Raw genomic sequence first — 21015 nt, 5'->3', positions numbered from 1 at the left:
GTCATCAATCATGTCTATTTGGTACCCCTGTGTATAATATGGACTGTACATAATATATTGTTTACGACATATATCAAACATGTGATTTCCTATGTGTAGGACACCATTAGTGAAAGTGAATGTATAGGATAATAGGCCAAATGTCTCCTCATCAGTATAACCATGGACTCATGTCTGTCTTTTTACAGGTCAATAAAGGAAGTACAAATGTACTCTCAAAGTACTCTGTTTTAGAGGAAAAGGAAGCCCAAAATCTAGAAGTCGTAGCATTCTGTGAAGACATTTCAAAGTGAGTTATGAGTTGTTGTTTTTTGTTTGCTTTTTTTCATTTAATTGACTGTTGAAAGGGATAACTCCGAAAAAAGCAGGTCACACTACTACAGCTGTGTTGTTAATCTGATATCAGAAGGTCCCAGGATACCTGAATCAGCACTGTAATCTTGGATTCTATAGGGGAAGCAAAGTTAATTTGGACCTGAAGGACTAATTTGGGAAGTGCCTTAAAACCTCATATGTATACCTCAGACAAGGACTGCTGACAAGTGAAATGCAGGAAGTTTACAGCTGTGTGTAGCCCATGTAATAATGGGAGCTAATACCTTGTATAATAATACCTTGCTAATACCTTTCCTACTAATATATCACACACACACACACAGAGCATGTATATGAATATAAACAAAGGACTTAAGACTGAACCTTGCGGTACACCATATTTACCTTCGTTAGGTTTTAATTTTAAACAAAGTGTTGTACTTTTATTTTATGCAGACTGAGGTCAAAGTTCCCACATGAAGACCTGGCTACCAATCCTGGCTATGTTCTCAGCCCTGTGATCAACCAGAGGGATGCAGGAGGGGAGATTGGGGGCAGTGTGAAAGTATCCATTGAGATTTCTGATTCTCAACAGCCTGTAACTTTCACTTGTGGTGGTAAGCAGTTCTTTGTCACACTGAATTTAGTCATTATAAAATTTTGACAGTGAAAATGTTTTATATGAAAACTGTTATGCTAACAGTTAAAGCAGTTAAGGAACAGTTCATCAAAAAATGAAATTTTTGCAGAAGAAAAGGGCTTTTCACACTTGAAATTGTTAACCCTGGGTCATTCTAAACCCCGGATAAACAGAATCCCGGGTTATCTGTAATCACGTTTCACGTTTCCAAAGTTAGTCATACAAGTTTGAAACGTCATACGGGTGAGTAAATTATGACAATTTTTTTTATGAACTATCCCTTATAAGTATCTAATAATGTCACATCTGATGAATCATATACTCACTGTTTGTCAATAGTAAGCTTCTCCGAATGTCTGCTATGAAGGAAGCTGACAAATGAAGAAGTCATGACATAACGCCAGAGAGCATTTCATTGCGACACATTCTTTTTTTTTTACATAACTGTCATGGTGCGTCTGCTCAACCGATTCTTCAACCAGGGTTCCTGTATTTTTCATTTTTCAGCTTGTATGTCACTTGGCAAGGTTTTTTACTGAGTAACCTGTCTGTGGTCCAGGCACGGAAAGTCCTTTTCATTGAGCTGTAGTGGCCTTGGCTCAGTTCCCTGTGAAGCGGCTGTGTTCTGAAGACTTCTGGGCCTCGTTTTTTTTGTGCTGAGTCTCTGGCCACCTCACTCCTGGCAGGAAATCAAGACTGGCCTTTTGTGTTGAAGAATTTTTCTGTGTTGTTACTGCCTAAGCCCCATAGCTCTTTTTGTCCTGGATAAATCCAGCATGGACTGTGGTCTTAGGAAGGAAAAAGGGGGCACAGTGTCTATCAGGCCCCAAAGTTGCTTCACAAACAGCTAATATATTTGAGGAGGGGCTCTGCTATAACTGGCTGAATGGTTGTAATGTTCTAGCTATCTTTTCCTCACGTTCATACAGTTCTTGCTTGTTTTTCCTCTTAAACTGACCCTGTTTGTAACAAATTAATGCTTTTACTGTTACTTAACTTTCCTAATCCATGCAGAAAATCACCATACAGCTAAGTGGACATACCAACTCTTTGTCTGAATCTTCAAAGAGGTTTTTGAGGTTTTCCTTAGTTTGTTTAAGTGGAGGAAAATGCTTAGCTGTGTGTAAGGTTAGTAAAGTTAGCAATTCCAGAGATACTTGGCATGAAAGACAAGGCAAATGAAGCTGAGGAGGCGATTGGGGTTTGAATGTGTGGAATATGAAGGCTTTTCCAGGATAAACTCCGATTAAGTGTCTCAGTTTTCTGATCCCTGGATCAGACCTTGTCCATTCAAGTGTAGGTGCATCATTTGACAAAAAGTTTAGTTTTATTTACAAATTCAGCAGTAGCTTCTGGATTGTGCATATATGGTCTGATGTTCTACTCTAGCCTTTCAGCCTCTTAGCTTTTTTCCAAGCCATTTTAGACCAACCACAATCTCCTGACATTCCAGCACCATGTGTGTTGCTGTAGTGCCACGAAAAAGAGAATGGCAGAAGAGGAATTTTACTGGCATCCCATAACCCTTCAAAGCAACCCCAAATCCACCACAAATTAGGCATGACCATCAGACCTTTAGGCTTGAAAAACACGGCAGACATGAAGAGTCCAGGCCAGGCACAGCTGACTAAGTGTAATGCAGCCCTAGGCTTGGAGCTTGTAGAGAGGATAATTCCAAGGAGGGGTGTGGGGCCTGTTATTGCTGCAGCCTGGGGTGACCATGAACAATATGTTGGGTGCCATTTTTGCTTGGATCTAGAGAAACTTCTCATGCCAAATCCATTTCTTGTTAAGGTTTTCCATCTCAATGAACCAAAAGCGGTTCACAATAGTTCATAGGTCCTCTTCCAAATGGCACTCTCATCCCTTGCTGTAGCAAGTCAACACTGTAATGCATGCACTGTTTGGTAATAGTCCGTTTTAAAGCCAGCATCAGTCCAAGCTTGACAAAATGGTGTGTCATTCTGGCTGCATCATTTTATAATTTTGTGCAACATCAAGCAGACAACACCTTCAGGATGGCCCTCAATTCATTTAAATGGACAGTTTACCCAAAAATGAAAATTCTTTCAGCATTTACTCACCCTCATGTCGTTCCAAACCTTGACTTTTCTGAAGAATGTTTTTTTGTCAATAAGACAATAAGAGTCAGTGGAATCCAAGCCAATATTGGACACCACTGATTTGTATTGTATGGACAAAAATGCATTTCTTTTATTATCTTGTTTACTTTTTCATTAGCTTCATTGTTTTCTCAGTCCATGGATGCCTTTTTCCTTCATGTTTTCTGTGTTTCTTTGCCCAGTGAGTTCTCCAGTGGACCTGCTCATAATGCAGGCTTTGTGTTGGGTCCATGATGACCTGAACCAGGTGGACATCAGCAGCTACGTTCTCAAGGTCTGTGGACAAGAGGAGGTTCTACAGAAGTGAGTCCTTCGTTTACCATCTCCCGTTCCCTTTTGCAGGCATTCTGTCGTATTGCATAAACAAGTCCCCTGCCAACATTCCTTGAAAACGGGGTTATTTTGCTTTAATTGTGCTAGGGAAATGTTTCCTTTTTACCCACACCATTGGAAGAGCAGAACCAACAGTTCTAGGGGAGGGTTTGCCTGCCCTAATAAGGAGCAGGGGAATGGGCAAAAACAAACCATTTCAAGCTCTATAATACAAGGTAGCCTCCCTTAGTTCCCTTAGTTATATTATTCATGTGTTCAATGCAGAGTTTTGAAAGCCTTTAGTTAGTTTCCCCTTATTTTAAGGTATAGTTACTCACTGTCCACTTCAGTGCTGGCTGTCTGGTCCTCAGTTGACCTTGGCAAGTTGATACGAGCAATTATCAAAAACGTTCCTGCTCTAGCCTTCCAGAGCACAGTCATCCAGAACACATCTCCTACCCTGGAATGTTCTTAGAGTGCATTCTCCAAAAAATGACACATTTTTGTTTTGCTTTTCATAAAGCAGGTTTGGGGTTGCTAAGAAATGTTTAATGTTTTTTAAAGAAATCTCTTATATCTCTAACCAAGGCTTCATTTATTCATCACATATACAATAAAAACAGTAAAATTGTGAAATATTTTTAAAAAATATTTGATTTAAAGCTTTTCACACGCCAGAAAATATAAGGAAAAATAAATAATAATAATAAAATAAATAAATAAACCCATATATAGTACATTTAAATACATATACACCTCCTTAAACATACACCGATACACCGCCCTACTTGTGTACTTATACAAAAACACATATAGACATCTCAGGGAAAAAATAATCTTAAAATATTTCAATACCAATAAATACCCAATTATGGAAAAATAAAATGATTACAGCTATATTTTGTCAACTTAACCACACCACCTAAAGAAGATGGTTAAATGCAGTTATCATTGGTCACCTTCCAAATATTCAAAGAAGGATAAAATTGTGAAATATTTTTACAACTTGGAAAAATTGATTTACAAAAACAACACTGATTTAATCATGTTATTGGTAAAGCCGAATTTTCAGCAGCCATTAGTCCTATCTTTAGAGTCACATTTAGAGGGGGAAGTCATGGCCTAATGGTTAGAGAGTCGGACTTGTAATCGAAAGGTTGCGAGTTCGAGCCCCCGGCCGGCAGGAATTGTAGGTGGGGGGAGGGAATGTCCAGCGCTCTCTCCACCCTCAATACCACGACTGAGGTGCCCTTGAGCAAGGCACCGAACCCCCAACTGCTCCCCGGGCGCTGCAGCATGGCTGCCCACTGCTCCGGGTGTGTGTTCATGGTGTGTGTGTGTGTGTGTGTGTGTGTGTGTGTGTGTGTGTGTGTGCATTTGTTCACTACTCACTGCTGTGTGTGTGCACTTGGATGGGTTAAACGCAGAGCACCAATTTCGAGTATGGGTCACCATACTTGACAATACGTCACGACTTCGACTTCGACTTCGACATGATTATTCAGAATAATTTTTGTTATTTTTTATTATTCTTTGATTTAATAGAAAGTTGAAAAGAGCAACATTTATTTTAAATATAATTTTTTGTAGCATTATAAATGTCTTTACTGAAACTTTTGATTAATTTAATGCATCCTTGCGAAATAAAAGTAACAATTTCTTTAAAAAAATCTTAACCCCAAACTTTCAAATGTTAGTTGTTATTATAATTCTTATTATATAAAGTTATATGTAAGCATTATTTAGTTATTCATTGATTCATTCATTGTTGCTTTTGGCTCTGGCCCATGTCTGAAACATCTTTAACATTATCTTCCAGTAAACATAGTCTGGGCAGTCATGAGTACGTGCAGAACTGCAGGAAGTGGGAAACGGAGATCAAACTACAGCTCCTTTTTCTTAGCACAATGAGAAGAGATCTGGCCCGAACGGTAAGACACTTACAAAGGCTGGAATAAATAAATAGATACTAGTTGTTCACTGCATTACTATCTTCAGAGGTTATTAATGGATATATTTAATGGATAAATATATGTTTTGTATGCTAACAGGCAGATGATGACATTTCCCCTATTGTCTTGGAGAAATACCTTGGCCTAGTGGAGAGGCCATTTAAAGTCTCAGTCACAAGGTAGGAATATGCTTCATCTTATCTCCTGCCCCTATTAAAGGCTACGAAAGCTATGGGTGGCCTTTGAAGTTCCTGAATGTGCGTGTTGATTTCTCTCATTCCTATGCATGTTTTTTCTTCTCTAGAGAGGGTCTTGCTGAATACCTTGAAGGATATCATAAGCAGGTCAATCTCTGCCTTCAGAATGAGGTAACTTTTCTCAAACGCAGCAAGCTATACTATACTATATGAAAAGAAATAAAGAAGTATTTGAAATGATTTCAGTGTTTCTCACTTTCAATCTCTCTCTCTCATTAGAGCACCCAGTATAAAACAGTGGACAATGTGGTTCAGTCTGTTAAAAATCTGTGCTGTGCTCTGGATGAAGTTGAGACACCAGCCATCAGTGATGCCATCAAGAAGCTCAAACGCTCTGTCAACCTTCCTAGAACACGCTCTCCAGAGGTCAGAGAACATTCAGTGTTAAGTATTTATGCACTGTAATAAAGTTATAGTTGATACTGATAACCAAGTAAGAATTTTAATGTTATGACAAATAACCGATTGTTGATAAATGTCTGATATTACAGTTCTGATCTAAACTAAACTAAAATCAGTTACTTTAAATAGTAAAAGTGAGTTTAGGTATCACAATGTTATAATATATGGTAGGGCTGCCACTAATGACTTTTTATTTCGATTAATCTATCAACTAATTAATCGATTAATCTAAACGATTAATTTCCCGCAAAAATCAACAATTTTACTTAAGAATATTTTATTAAACCAAATGAAATCCACATTTCTATGAAATCCTTTTTTTTTTTTTCTTTTTTTTTTTTTAAGCAAAAGTAAAATGCACCAGAGTGCATGAAGCAAGTGTCCATCTCAGTCCAAATCACTGAAACCAAAGTTCAGTATTATAGTGTAAGAATGACAACATATCCACGTGTTCTAGTCTACTTATAATAATAAAATTATAATAATAAAAAAACACTTTTTAAAGGAGTATTTACCAGACATATTATTTACCAGAATTTTATTTAAAAATTTAAATGTGCAGTATTTCTGAAAAAAGAAAGAAAAAAATACTTAAAAAAAAAAAATCTATTAATTGGAGATGCTTTTTATTATTAAAATTTAATGGAACCATTAAAATGGAATCCAGAAAATAATGGAAAACAGAATTTGGTAAAGATAAAACTGTAAAACTCAATTAATTAGGTTTTTTGATTAATAAAATTTGATTTAACCATTAAAACAGTGTATAGAAGAATGAAAATGGAAAAAACTGAATTTGGAAATAAAACGGATTTCATAGGGCCTTATAATTATAATAATTTTTTTTTTTTTGGTAATAAAAATATATTTAAGTGAACAATAGCTTTTAAAATGACTTAAAATATATAAATGATAGCAATGATTAGTTCAAATAAAGGATCAAAAGCAAGAAATCATATGGTTTTATTGAACAAAACTGTTAAAATACATAATGTATTATAAACAATGGAGCTAATGTACATTGCGCATTACAACAAAGGCCTGCAGGGGCGCCAACGGCCTGACGATTATTTTTACACATTACTGCGCGATCTAATCCTTGTTTAATATTGACCACGCACCATTTAATCCAAATATCCACTTGATCTTTCATATTTGGCCATTTCTTTAGGACAGAAATGCTATAGCCGCTGTAATTAAATGAATATGTGGACATCAAACCGTGTAAACTCAGAGTGAGGGTTTGAGCTTTTATTTTGAAACCGTGATGTATTCTCCTGTGTTTGTATAGATTTATAAATGATTTACCTTACAAATCTGATGAAATGGCGCACATTGCATTCCCAGATGAACTTTTAATAAACCCAAACTCACAACAACATGCAGAGATGGAGTATGAGACGCTCCACATGAAAATGATAACGGTTTCTGTGGAGCTACTGTGAACGGAGCCGCTGAGAGAAGCACGTTCTTAACTTACACGCATGGAAATAATTAAAGTGCATATACTGTTAGAACTGCATTGCATATAATTATTTAATTAATTCAAAGCGTTCAATTATGCTTAATTATGAATTTTAAATTGGTTTAATATATCATGCAGCCTTGGAAAATAGTCTAACAATGTGTTTTATGGATTCTCGTCCGTGAAATGTGCCACTCCCGGTATTTTGAAGGTTAGTCGACACGAGCAAAATGAAGTCGATGATTTAAAAAAATCGACTAGTCGACTAAAATCGACGAATCGCGACAGCCCTAATATATGGTATAAAAATGGAAGTTCATTTTGAGATCCATTAAATATTAAATCTAAACTTTAATTCAATTATTAGTAGTTTTTAATTTGTCCAGTACTGTTAATAAAAACGTTGTGGTACCGATATTGTGCATCCCTAGTCAAAACTTTTTAGTTTGTTATTTAGCTTTTCCTGCACTGAAAATTGTTTAAGGTAAGTGGTTGCAATCAATTTATTTTAGCTACATTTAAATAAACTTTGTTGAAAGTCAGTCAACTAAATTTATTTAAATGTAGCTAAAATAAATTGATTGCAACCACTTACCTTAAAATGTTTTTTTTTCTAAATTCAATGAATAATTTTTTTTCAGTGTACAGACAAAGAGCATTGTTTTGTTTTGCAGGCTGGTGCCATGCATTCAACTTCTACAGGTTCGGCTAATGGTAAGCTCAGCTCCTAAAATCATCTCAGTGGCTGTTTCTTGTTCACCTATGCTGTACTCTGCTGCTTGTGATCCCTAGGTTATGTTAGTCCAGTGGAGGAGAGTTTAGCCGGACTCACAGATACTGTGCATGAGCTCGTCAAGCTCTACCTGAGGTCTTTCTGTCCAACTACTCCAGGCTGCACGATGGAAGAGCACATGGAGGATAGGAGGGACAGCAAAGAAGCCTCGGGCACCACGGAGCACCTGCAGTTCACTCTGTTTGCCGTTCATGGCATTCCTGCTACCTGGGTCAGCAGGTGAGCACTGTGTCCCTTTTAGTGCTTGTGACATCAGTGTTTCTGAAGCTGGTCTAAGCTTTTGCTTGATACTTTCATAATAAAGAAATGGATTTTAAAAGAAATCCATTTACCCTTCCTATTTTGGCATATCGAGCCCCGCAGTCTAAATAAGCGCTAAACACTGTTTAATTCACTTCAGACTGATAATGACTCTGTTTAACAAACTCACAGCCAAGGTAAACTTCTCTACTACTTTCAAAGCACTGCCTTAGTCCATATTCATTACACTGTTATTTCCTCCTAGATAATTTAGGGTCTGTGTTCTCTTGGAGCAATCAGCCTCAATAAATTATATCTGGACCATTTAACATTTAACCCAACTTGGAGAGCTTAGAATCACATTTCCATTCACTACAATCAAAAATAACTGTATTCAATATGCTTTTGAAACTTTTAAGGGCACCTATGAAAAATGGTGCAAGAATAGTAATATAAGCAAGTATATTTTGAAACGCAGATATTTGTACTTAAATGGCCTAAATTTTTTTGTTTTTTTCTCACAAAAATTAATCAAAATGCCAATAGCATTGTTTTCATACTCATTAATCATTAAACAAGGATTCAAGTCAATTGACACAGTTTTTATGAAACTTATAATATAGTGTGTATATTCTGTTCAGAAGTTTGGGAGCAGTTTTTTTTTTTTTTCAGAAGTTAGAAGTACTTTTATTATCAAGGATGCATTAAATTGGCAAAGTCATGGTGAAGACATTTTATGATGTTACAAAATATTTCTATTTCAAATAAATTCTGCTCTTCTGAACTTTATATTCGTCAAAGAATCCTGATATGTGTCACAGTTTCTACAAAAATATTAAGCGGCATATCTGTTTTCAATATTGATAATAAGAAATGTTTCTAGAGCACAAAATCAGCCTTTCAGAATGATTTCTGAAGGATCATGTGACACTGAAGACCGCTGAATAAATTAGGCTACAACTGAAAATATATTAAAATAGAAAACAGTTAGGCCTATTTTAAATTGTTATAAAATTGCACAATATTACTGCTTCTTACTGTGTTTTTGAATGAATAAATGCAGTCCTAGGCATAAAAGATTTCTTTCAAAAACATGAGAAATCTTACCAAAGCCAAACTTTTGAATAGCAGTGTGTGAATGTGTATATATGTATATTAAAATAGTAGATACTTTATATCATAAATGCATTCTCTTACTCTGATGGAATTCTGTTGAATACTAGTTTGTTAAAGTCAGTGGAGGTTTTAAGCCTTACTGCGTAGCTTGTTTTATCTCTAGTTCTCTTATTTATCTAGCCTCAGCAGAAGCACTTATCTGCTGTGGCCAAAATAGACTTGACTAGTGATTTCCATAAAGAACAGTGAGAGCAGGCAGAGCTGGACAGAGAGAGAGGGGTGTGGTGTGTGTTTGGAGGCAAAAGAGGGTCAAAGTTCCGCACCACTTGGTTCTGTATTTTGATCCAGTTCTCAAGAGGGAGAAGATTTTATTTGTTAAAAATTTTCCATTGAGGATACTTTTTACCAGAGTGCTCATCATTGAGCCTATTTTATAGCAGTATGAAAAATTTCCATAGACCACACCAAAAGAGATTCGAAATATGTATCCTTGTGCCATCTATAATCCTAAAAATATTTGAACTTTGATTGGCTGTGTTGAAAAAACGAAAGCACATACTTTGCCATCATTTGAAGCATATTTCAAACAAATATTTGAATTAATATATACAAACATTTTTTTTGTGTAAATTGTGCATAAAACTAAATGGAAAAAATGTTTTAAATGAGTTTTCAAACAGTATGGTAGTGTCGTTTAATTTGTATCATATTCAGTCAAATTATGCTTTTGGCAATAGATAAGTACAGGCCAATGTTTTCTTCCCTTTCCGTGCCATAGAATAATTTGTCCTTCCTGTTTTTCAGTTTTGAAAAATGCTACCTGATGTGTGCCCTGACCCACAACAACAGGAATCTCTTCAAGCCTGTCCAGTCCAAAAAAGTGGGAACATACAAGAGTTTTTTCTACCACATCAAATGGGACGAATTGTAAGTGTTAATGCCCCTTAAACACACTGGCACGCTATTTCCTGTCATTTCAGGAATTAGAGGGAAATCAACGGGATTGCTGCCTGTTTCTGCTTTTGGTGACGACTGCCTCTGTTTCTTTAGGATAAATTTCCCCATTTCAGTGGCGCAGTTACCACTGGAGGCCATGCTGAGTCTTTCTCTCTACGGGGTTCTTAACCAGAATGCGAACAACTCGCCAGATTCCAACAAGCAACGGAAGGGTCCAGAGCTTTTGGGAAAAGTGTCCATGCCTCTGTTTGATTTCAGAAGGCAAGTTATAAAATAATACCTCAAATAAAATAGATTTACCTTGGAGAGTATGTTGTAAGTTGTAGAAGTTTCAGGACTGCCTCATATTTGTTTTGGTTTGTATGCAATTTTTCTTTGTATTTTTTTTTCCCAAAAAGTTATAATTAGGTAATAAATCAGTTATTCAGTGCTCAAATGCCAAAATAGATCATAAACAGCTTCATTGTTGATGACTGAAAAGTATGTAGTCACTTCATTATGTCTTTATGTAAAATCTTGAAGAACAAAGAAAACACATTAGGTAACACTGGTTATAATAAAATTATATTTTGACAAAAATACAAGTTTGACAAAAAAATGTAACTGTCAGAATCTTGTAATTGTAGCAATTGCTATATGACAGCACAACATCACCACTGTATATTGGGATGCCTGTACAAAGTTAATAAATTTGAGACTGCAGTTAATGATCAATATACATAATATATTACTTTTTAATTTTTTTGTTTCAGGGTGCTGTCAAGAGGTAGCAAGCTGCTAAGTTTGTGGACATATCCTCAAGTCCTTCAGCCTGGAGCTGCAAGCAAGGGGAAGAATCCTTCAGAACGGATCATACTGCAGGTTCTTTTGTTTGTGCTTTTTTTCCCATTTAGAGTCAGTTGCTCTTCACTCACATTGATTGACACCTAAAGGGGTCATGAATCACCTTGGTTTTTTATTTTGTTACTGTTCTCTGAGGTCCACTTATAATGTTATCAAGATTTTTACATCAAAAAACATCATAATGTAGTAATCAATAGGCTATTTTCTGTCCTGTTTTTATCGTAGCCCCCTGCTATGATTGACTACCAGTTGTTTCTGTTTGACAGCCTACATCCTTCACAAGATGGACACTGCTGTGTGTTAGGTTAAAAACGTATAAATACTCAGTACATATCAAACGATCTGTAATAACAGACAAAGCAATAGTGATCACTTCATTAAAAATAAAGTTAATCAAATAAAGTTTATCGGTTGGTTTCTGCGTAGACCTGCGTTTGCTGATCTTGTCATTTACCTACTATGTGCACAAATCGGATGGTGGGGCTAAACAGGCAGTGATGTAGAAGCAGGCGTTGATCTTCTGCAGAGGCAGTGCTTATCCACACTATTACTTCATAAAATGGCACATTCCACACGCTGTCATTTTGTCAGATTGTCTTCAATATTAGCTGTTTTTATACTAATGAGAAATCTTTGAGTTCTGAAACTTACAGGATGTTTTTATAGCAAAATGACCTCTTGTATGTCAAAAGATCAAGGGAATTTTGATTTCTCAGTTCATGACCCCTTTAAATATCATTGTCTGACCATGAATAGGTTGACTTCCCCAGTCCAGCGGTGGATGTACTCTATGTTGATCCTCAGGAGAATGGCTGCCCAGACCCTCAATCTCTAGATCCACTTGATCCAGGAGATCGAAGTGATATAGAAAAGCTGTGTGGACAAGCATCTACTTTTGGGTAAGTTTGCATCACAAGACCTCATGGGATAATGTAGATTTGCATTTCATGATGGAAACACCAGTGCTTGCTAAAGAGTAGTGGTAAGGTTTTTTTATATTGATTATCCCCACGACTTTTGGGTAAATATTCTGTGGACTGATGCGACAAAAGTTGAACTTTTTGGAAGGTGTGTGTCCCGTTACATACATTCTGGTGTAAAACCAACACAGCATTTCATAAAAGAACATCATACCAACAGTCAAATATGTTGGTGGTAGTGTGATGTTCTGAGGCTGCTTTGCAGCTTTAGGAGGACTTGCCATAATTGATGGAACCATGAATTCTGCACTCTATCAGAAAATCCTGAAGGAGAATGTCAGTTTGTGACCTCAAGCTCAAGCGCACTTGGGTTTTGCAGCAGGACAATGATCCCAAACACACCAGCAAGTCCACCTCTGAATGCCTATAGAAAAACAAAATTAAGGTTTTTTAAGTGGCCAAATCAAAGTCCAGACATAAATCCGATTGAGATGCTGTGGCGTGACTTTAAACAGTCCATTCATGCACAAACCCCCCAATGTGGCTGAATTAAAACAATTCTGCAAAGAAGAGTGGGCCAAAATTCATCCACAGCGATGTGAAAGACTCAAAGCCAGTTATTGCAAACGCTTGATTGCAGTTGTTGCTGCAAACGGTGGCACAACCAGTTATTAGATTTAGGGGGCAATTACTTTTTCATGTAGTGCCAGGCGGGTTTGGACATTTTGTTTTTACTCGGGTTATCTTTGTGTAATATTAAAATTTGTTTGATCTGAATCTTTTATTAAATGTGACAAATATGCAAAAAAAAAACAGGAAGGGGGCAAAAACCTTTTCACGGCACTGTAGGTGGGATTACTTTTTAGGCTTTGATTCTGGCTTTTGTTAAATCCCTATTCAGAATGTTTGATACACTTACAGTGCCACATGCTTTCTGTCTTGTTTGAGCATCAGACGCTTCATAATAAGCCTGAGTAGCATATGAACTGAACATGATTTCAGATATGGAGGATAAAAGAGCCTTTGAGAGCATTATGTAATTGAATCAGTTCTGCCTAGTTACTCCAATTATATGGATCCCTTCAGCTTGCTTATCTTAATTAAGGGTTTTAATTGAATTGAGAATAAAGTGATTTTGAGCTTCTCGGAGTTTAAAAACTTCTATTTCTGAATACTAAGATTATGTTCACACAGCAGCAGAATACAGTAGTCAGTCCTATTCAAAAGTTTGTAGTCGGTTTGTTTTTTTATGTTTTTTTTTATAAATGAGTCTCTTATGCTCACCAAGTGTGCGTTTATTTGATACAGTAAAACCAGTCCTTAGTGTCACGTGGTCTTCCAGGAATCATTCTGATATGCCAATCTGGTGCTCAAGTAGAAAACACTGATGATGCACTTTCAATGCAAGTTCAAAAGAGCATAATTCATTTCAAATAGAAAGTTCTTAAACAATGTGTTTAAAGTCTGAGCCTAGAGAAGGGGATTAACTTCTATTTCTCCAAACAGACATTATTTGATTCACTTCTGTCGTCTTCTGTATGTACAGGACAGTTTGTGAGTCATGCTGTTTAAGAGAACCATTTAGTTTTTCATATGAATTACTTTTTAGAGGTTTTCTTGTAAAGATGGCAAAAGCGATTCTCTGCAATAAAAGCAGATTTGAACTGTCTGTGACTTCAGAATAAATCTCTATTGGTAAGGAGGCATTGCAACTGAAAAGCGGACAGTTGTCAGGCCTTGTTTAGTATGCTCTGCTGAAAATGCATCTCTCAGATGTGAAACAGAAAGCTCAGTCAACTTTAAAACAGCCACACAACACACTTGCAACTTTCCATGCTCATTTTGTGAGCATGTCTATCTGAATGCCCACCAAGTGCCAACAGCTGCCGGGCTCCCAGCTTGACTGCCCATTCGCAGACCCATTTAAGAGGTGTGACTTGTTTCCTGTGCCTCATATCTCTGGAACGGAACTTAATCTTACTTTATGGTTCATGGATTAACGGGTTAGAGTGTCTGCTTCTTGGGTTAGTTTGAAGCCAAGTTGCATTTTTTTGTCATCTGAAACATTCTGGAACTTTCATTCCAAAGCAACTTGTATGTTGAGCATGCAAAACTTGCACAAAGCAGACACATTTGGAATCGTGTCCATTGAGAGAATTACTCGAGTCCAAGTTTATTTGTGCAGCGCATTTCCCACATGCCGTCTTTCATTTAAACAAATTAGTTTAGGCTTTGCGTTTATAATGTCTAGAATGAATGGCACTATAATTTGCTTTATACTTAGATTTTTCTGTACTCTTTTCCTGTTCTGTTCTGAATGCTGTTAAATTCGAAGAATTTTTTTGTGAATGAGGGGAGTAAAATGTAGATTTTTTTTTTACAACGTTTTGTTTTATTGACTTGTACTTTACATTATTTCTGACTTGTACACCGAAGGGACTTATCTGTGTTTTGCTTTTTTTTTCTCAACAATGCAATTTGGCCCAGTCAGACTTATAGTTGGGTACAGGAAAATATTATACTTTGTCATTACCCAGCATTCTTTTCCACCAGACTGTCACGAGCAGACAAGCAGCTGCTCTGGGACCAGCGCTACTATTGTCGGGACTATCAGTACAGTCTGCCCAAAATCTTGGCCAGTGCACCTAGCTGGGACTGGGGCAGTATTGGTGAGATCCACTCACTTCTGCACCACTGGCCCCCTCTGTTACCCGTTTCAGCCCTGGAGCTCCTTGATTCAAAGTATGTATCTGTTCCGCTCCCTCTCTGTTTTATGGCCCACTGTCTCCTTTCCTTCTCACAGTTTTACCATATGACCTTTTTAATGTCACTTCGGTCGTATGATTTTTCTTTATGTCTTGCTTTCAAACTTTAGATCTTTTTTGACCACTTTATTGGTCTCATGACTGGCTTTATTACTGTCCTGTTATGGAGAAGGAGCTGAGCATGTGATTAATGTTGTGTGTGTGCTATATTCAGGTTCGCTGACACAGAGGTGAGGAAAGTGGCCGTGAGCTGGATTGAGAGCAGCAGCGATGATGAGCTGGCTGATTATCTCCCTCAGCTGGTGCAGGTGTGTGCGCACACACACACACACACACACACACACACACACACACACACACACATTTATGCATGCATCTTTTCCTCTATAAACAGCTTGTCATAGTGCTTTCTGTTGCTTTTTTCTTGGTTATGCACTTGGAAAAAGTAGTACACTTTTTACATACTTTTAAATAATTTTTTTGGATGCTTGATTGCACGTAATTTACAATTAAATTAAAATGTATTATAGTTTAAATTTATATTAAATGCATTTATTTTTTAATAATTTTTCTGATCCACTTAAGTACATCTTTATATGTATTTTACATAACTGTTGCCTTTAAATATGCTTCAAGTGTACTCTCTGATGTACTGACAAGCATGTGTGGTAAATTGCAGGCAGTGAAGTTCGAGTGTCACCTCAGCAATGCCTTGGTGATATTTCTTCTGTCTCGAGCTTTGGGAAATGTCAACATTGCGCATTATCTTTACTGGTAAAGTTGTTTATTAAAAGGATCCTATCATAAATTTTAAGGGCGGTCAGTTCATTAAATATTTAATCACTATTAATCTCAATTTTTGCAAATAAGTAATAATTCGTTTTAAAGGTGCCATAGAATGGAAAACTGTATTTACCTTGGCATAGTTGAATAATAAGAGTTCTGTACAAGGAAATGACATACCGTGAATCCTCAAATACCATTGTTTCCTCCTCTTTGTGTAAATCTCGTGCGTGAAAAAGACCACTGAAAAAGAGGCGAATCCCAACACAACACCGACTGTGACGTTCCAATCGGGATCATTAATGTTTATTCCCCCAACATTTGCATAACGTATACTAACCCAGCCCGGACTTGCACAGCCGAATCATCGATGCAGTTTTGCCAGATATTGCTATTAAAACAAACAAAAACCGATAAATAAATAAATAAAAATAAACCAAAATTATTTAAAATCTTTTGAAATTAAGATAAGATAAAGATATCGCTGACCATAAACTGCAATGTCCTACTTTATTAACTTTCTAAAGTGTCAAAAAGAGTGAAAAGGCAAGTCCAAAAACGGAGCTGGATCTGGCAACACAGAGGCTGCGTCCGCGACCACACCCTCACTCACAACTCCCTCTCCCTCTCGTTCACTCCACCAGCTCCTCGCAGTGATCATGTTCATATCATGGACACTAAACATTCTTGCAAAATCTGTATCTTCGTCTGATACAGGCTCAGACATATAAGGTTGGATTCCTAATCTCTCCATCGTTCACAGACAGTAGAGATCTGTTTTCTGCGTGAGCTAATGAAATGAGCCTCACTGTGAAACAGCCAATCAGAGCAGAGCTCAATATTATTCATGATGACCCTTCCAAATAAGGTAATAACAGACCATTTCATTCTAGGGACAAATCCTAGGGTTGTAAATGGACATGTAAAACTGTTTCTGGAGAATGTTTGCCCTTACCTAAGCCACAAAGAACAATTTAAAATATTGTATCAATGCATTCTATGACACCTTTAAAGGAAATACAATCTATCAGTGTTATTTTGGTGGAGAAAGGTCCGAAAAGGAATAATTCACCCCCAAATTTAATTTGTGGCATTATTTCTTTATGTGTTTAAGAATATGGTAGAATACATAAGTGACTTTAAGATTTAGATACAGTCTGCTGGGTTTGAATGTAGGCTGCTGAGGGATGCCGTGCAGGACCCAACGTTTGGTCAGCGTTATGACCGCATCCTTGGTGCTCTGCTGTGTCTGTGTGGGACTGGATTGAGGGCTGAGCTTGAGAAGCAGACCAGGCTTGTGCAGCTGCTGGGTGCTCTGGCCGAAAAAGTGCGGCAGGCAAGCAGCTCCACCCGACAGGTAAGCCATGGCTGGCATTAAAGGTTATGTTTTATGATGTTTAACCTGTGTAAAGTGCATCTCAAAAGTTGCATAGCATTCCTTTATATTTAAATAATTTCATTTAGAAGTTTTACACATGCATTGTTCATAGATGTGGCTACACCACTGTTCAAAATTTTGGGATTGGAAAGATATTTGATTATTTATTTAATTATTGAAAGAAGTGTCTTATGCTCACTAAGGTATTTATATGATCAAAAGGTTTCTTTTTTTCCCTTTTTTTGAGAATTTAAAAGTTTTGTCACTTTTGATCAACTTAATGCATACTTGCTGAATAAAAGTATTAATTTCTTTAAAACTTTTGTAAGGAATAGCATACATCTATGCCAGCAGCAGAATCTTGTGCTCCTTTTTTTAGTTGTAGGCTTATTTTCTTATATCCAGTAAGGATCTATGAGTTCAAACCAAAGGCTTCTGGGAAACAACTGCAAGATTTCTAAATTGTTCACCAGTTAGTTCAAAAATCTAATTTAATAATAGTATTCAAAACATGATCTGAATAAACATCAAATAAAGGAAGGGCTACATAAGTATAACAGGAATCTATTGTTTTTTTCAGTTTTCTTTTGGGTTTGAACAAAGGCCTGTTTGACTTTCAATCCTAGCAAAACACTTAAGTATTTTTCTCATAAGTACAGTGACCTGTGACAGATTATTTGATCAATGGATGATTGTATTTGGATGAACCCTTGATCCCTCCAGCTCATCCAATCAATACTGATATATTACCTTGTGGTGATACACAATATGACAAAAATATATGGAAAACCAAACACCACAACCATAAGTGCCTGTTGAGGATTTCTAAAAAAAAATTGGCACTTCCATTAGGCACAAGAGCATCGGTGAGGTCAGATATTGTTATGTCTGGCTCACATTCGGTGTTCAAATTCATTCCAAATGTGTTCAGTGGGGTCAGATTTGGGTTTTGTGCAGGCCAGTCAAGGGCTAATCAATGGCTAAATCATTGTTTTTATGGATCCGTCTTTGCTCAAGGGTATTGCCATACTGGAATAGAAAAGGGTCCTCCCCAAAGCGTTGCCACAAAGTGGGATACGCTCAGTTCTCAAGAGTGTCATTGTATTCTGTAGCATTAAGATCTGTCTTCACTGGAATTAAAGGGCCTAGCCAAACATGCTGTCAGAAAGGGGTGTCCACATACTTTTGGTCATATAGTGCCTCATCTTTTATCTCCCATGTGAACAAATGGTTTACATACAAATGGAAACCTCTTCGTAATGCTCTTTATTACTTGTAAACACATTTTATCGTGTTATGGCTTTGTCTGTCTGGGCTAAAAAGAGTGCTGCAGGAGTCCTAAAACCCAGAAACCTATAATAGTTTTGTACTTCCAATTCCATCGTTCTGAAGTCATTAGGTTTTGTGAATGGGTCATTGTTTAAAGATCTGAAATAAGGTCTGTGGTTAACACAAGTAATTCTACTCTATGACATAAAATACATGAGTAATTCACCCATCATGATTTACTTCAGGCTTTTATGTGTCTTGAAAAAGGCTGTTGCTAAATGGGACTACAGAGGTTGTCAGGGACATTGAACGGGTCAATTATTTTATTATCGGTTTTAGTTTTTGTTAATATTTTGAAATCTATTTTATTTTTATTTTGTTTTCAATTTAGTTTCCGTAATTTTGTTGTATTTTTTTTCCTCTTGTTTATGAAAACGTTGTCTATGCAGCTAACTGAAATAAAATAATTTTTAAAAATATATTATTTTATTTCCAATAATGAAAGTTTTTATGGTTTAGTTTTAGTTAACAATAATAACACCGACACCATTTAAAACATTGTTTATACTAACGATCCTGCACACTATTCTAACTCAAACTTCCCAACTTGTAGATTTTAAATAAACATTGAAATAGTTTTTGGAAGCTCAGGAGTTTGGTTACACTTTATTTTAAGGTTCAATTCTCACTATTAGCAAACCATTAATTATGACTTTTGTCTCAGTAAACTCCTAATTTGCTGCTTATTAATAATTGGTAAGGTAGTTATTAAGTTTAGGTATTGGGTAGGATTAGGGATGTAGAATATGGTCGTGCAGAATATGTGCTTTTTAAGTACTAATAAACAGCCAATATGTTCATAATAGGCATGCTAATAAGCAGCTAGTTAATAGTGACAATTGGTCCCTATATTAAAGTATTACCAGGAGTTTTGGGTTGAAGTCATGAGACTGGTTGTAGTTGGTATCAGTCAAATTCTGTTGAATGTTTGTTCTTTGTAGATGGTGCTGCTGGAGGGTCTAGAGAGGGTACAGTCTTTCTTCCAGAAGAACAGCTGTCGACTCCCTATTACTCCCAGTCTGGTGGCAAAAGAACTCAATATCAAGGTGAGTGCTTAAAGTCAACAAAATTGACCCTGTTGAACCTACATTCTCAATTTGATTAATTCATTTTATCAGCAATTCTGTACAGGCTTCAAAAACCACATTGACAAGGAACGGATCTCTTCAGTTCTCATGTCATGCCAGGTTTTGTTCCGTTTTGCTGGGAAGCGTTCACATGTGATTCACTTCCTTATCATCCTTGCTCACTCCCCCCTCTTCCTGTTTCAGATGTAGAGTTTTGCACGCTCAACAAAGTTGTCACTGAACTCCATCTCTTCTTCTCTAGTCAGATTTGAAACAATTTCAAAGGCCCTCTTTGTTGCCATGTTAAAGAAGAGAATCTAACTAAAACCCTAAGGCTGCTTTTGTAACATGGTGCTGCTTTTGTTGAAACTAGGCCTGCTCTTTCTTCAATTCCAACGCTGTACCTCTGAAGATTGCACTGGTTAACGCAGACCCGCTGGGAGACGAGATTAACGTCATGTTTAAGGTGTGTGTACAGTATAGTGAAGGGGCCTCCATAGTTAGAACGTATTCCTGCTGAGGTTTGTTATTGTTTTACATTACCTTAGTTTGACAGTAGAGACAGAGCAGTCGGTTTCTTTTTATATTAATTGCAAATGCAATAGTGGGATCTTCCATTGAATTCAAACTATAAACATGTATGATTGATGGAAACTAGACATCACTTAAAAAATGTGCCACAGACAAACAACCAAATTTTAAAGTCTCATTTCAGTCATGAACATGCCCTCTAGTGGTAGAATCGGTAGTAGAACAAAAATCTTGTACCTACATATTTAAGCACAGAGTTCTAGATACTCTTGCTTATGAGGTATTTCTGAATAGCTTATCTGTCTTAACTGTAATTCAGGTCGGAGAGGATCTGAGGCAGGACATGTTGGCGTTGCAGATGATTCGAATTATGGATCGGATCTGGCTGCAGGAGGGACTGGACCTGCGCATTGTCAACTTCAAATGCATCTCTACTGGAAAAGATAAAGGTACATTCGGCCCTACATTTAAAACCTATTTAATGATTTCCAACTAGAGTAAAGTAGTTAAATATGTACATTTAAAAAAAAAAAATACTTTACATTACCGGTCAAAAGTTTGGGGTCTGTAAGATATTACATTTTTTTGATAGTGTTCTTTTATGTTCACCAGAGTAGCATTTATTTGATAAGAAATACAGTAAAACAGGAATGTTGTGGCAAATTTTTATATATTTTACAATGTAATTTATTCCTGTGATAGAAAAGCTGAATTTTCAGCATCTTTAGTCCAGTCTTAAATGTCACATGATCCTTCAGAAATCATTCTAATATGCTGATTTGTTGCTCAAGAAACATTTCTTATTATTTCTTATTATCAATGTTGAA

At 36.7% G+C, this 21015-nt stretch overlaps 1 protein-coding gene across 1 annotated transcript in view; it reads left to right on the top strand.

Annotated features, from left to right (window-relative positions):
• LOC306888581 (phosphatidylinositol 4-phosphate 3-kinase C2 domain-containing subunit alpha-like) overlaps window positions 1-21015 on the top strand; it is a gene marked incomplete at its 3' end in the record, with an annotated part of 37549 nt that overhangs the window by 10939 nt on the left and 5595 nt on the right. Inside the window, exons 3-22 of the mRNA XM_079447002.1 lie at window positions 189-289; window positions 772-932; window positions 3261-3381; window positions 5210-5321; window positions 5442-5521; window positions 5647-5710; window positions 5819-5965; window positions 8141-8180; window positions 8259-8478; window positions 10420-10542; window positions 10666-10833; window positions 11325-11433; window positions 12172-12314; window positions 14889-15077; window positions 15315-15408; window positions 15780-15874; window positions 17060-17240; window positions 19532-19636; window positions 20031-20123; window positions 20508-20637. Of these exons, the coding sequence (XP_079303128.1) occupies window positions 189-289; window positions 772-932; window positions 3261-3381; window positions 5210-5321; window positions 5442-5521; window positions 5647-5710; window positions 5819-5965; window positions 8141-8180; window positions 8259-8478; window positions 10420-10542; window positions 10666-10833; window positions 11325-11433; window positions 12172-12314; window positions 14889-15077; window positions 15315-15408; window positions 15780-15874; window positions 17060-17240; window positions 19532-19636; window positions 20031-20123; window positions 20508-20637 (2476 nt within the window). The remainder of the gene's footprint in view (window positions 1-188; window positions 290-771; window positions 933-3260; window positions 3382-5209; window positions 5322-5441; window positions 5522-5646; window positions 5711-5818; window positions 5966-8140; window positions 8181-8258; window positions 8479-10419; window positions 10543-10665; window positions 10834-11324; window positions 11434-12171; window positions 12315-14888; window positions 15078-15314; window positions 15409-15779; window positions 15875-17059; window positions 17241-19531; window positions 19637-20030; window positions 20124-20507; window positions 20638-21015) is intronic.

The sequence above is a fragment of the Barbus barbus genome (genome assembly GCF_936440315.1).
Source record: "Barbus barbus genome assembly, chromosome: 22".
NCBI lineage: Eukaryota > Metazoa > Chordata > Actinopteri > Cypriniformes > Cyprinidae > Barbus > Barbus barbus.
Note: the sequence above shows the minus strand (reverse complement) of the source record. Positions and strands in the feature narration are given on the sequence as shown.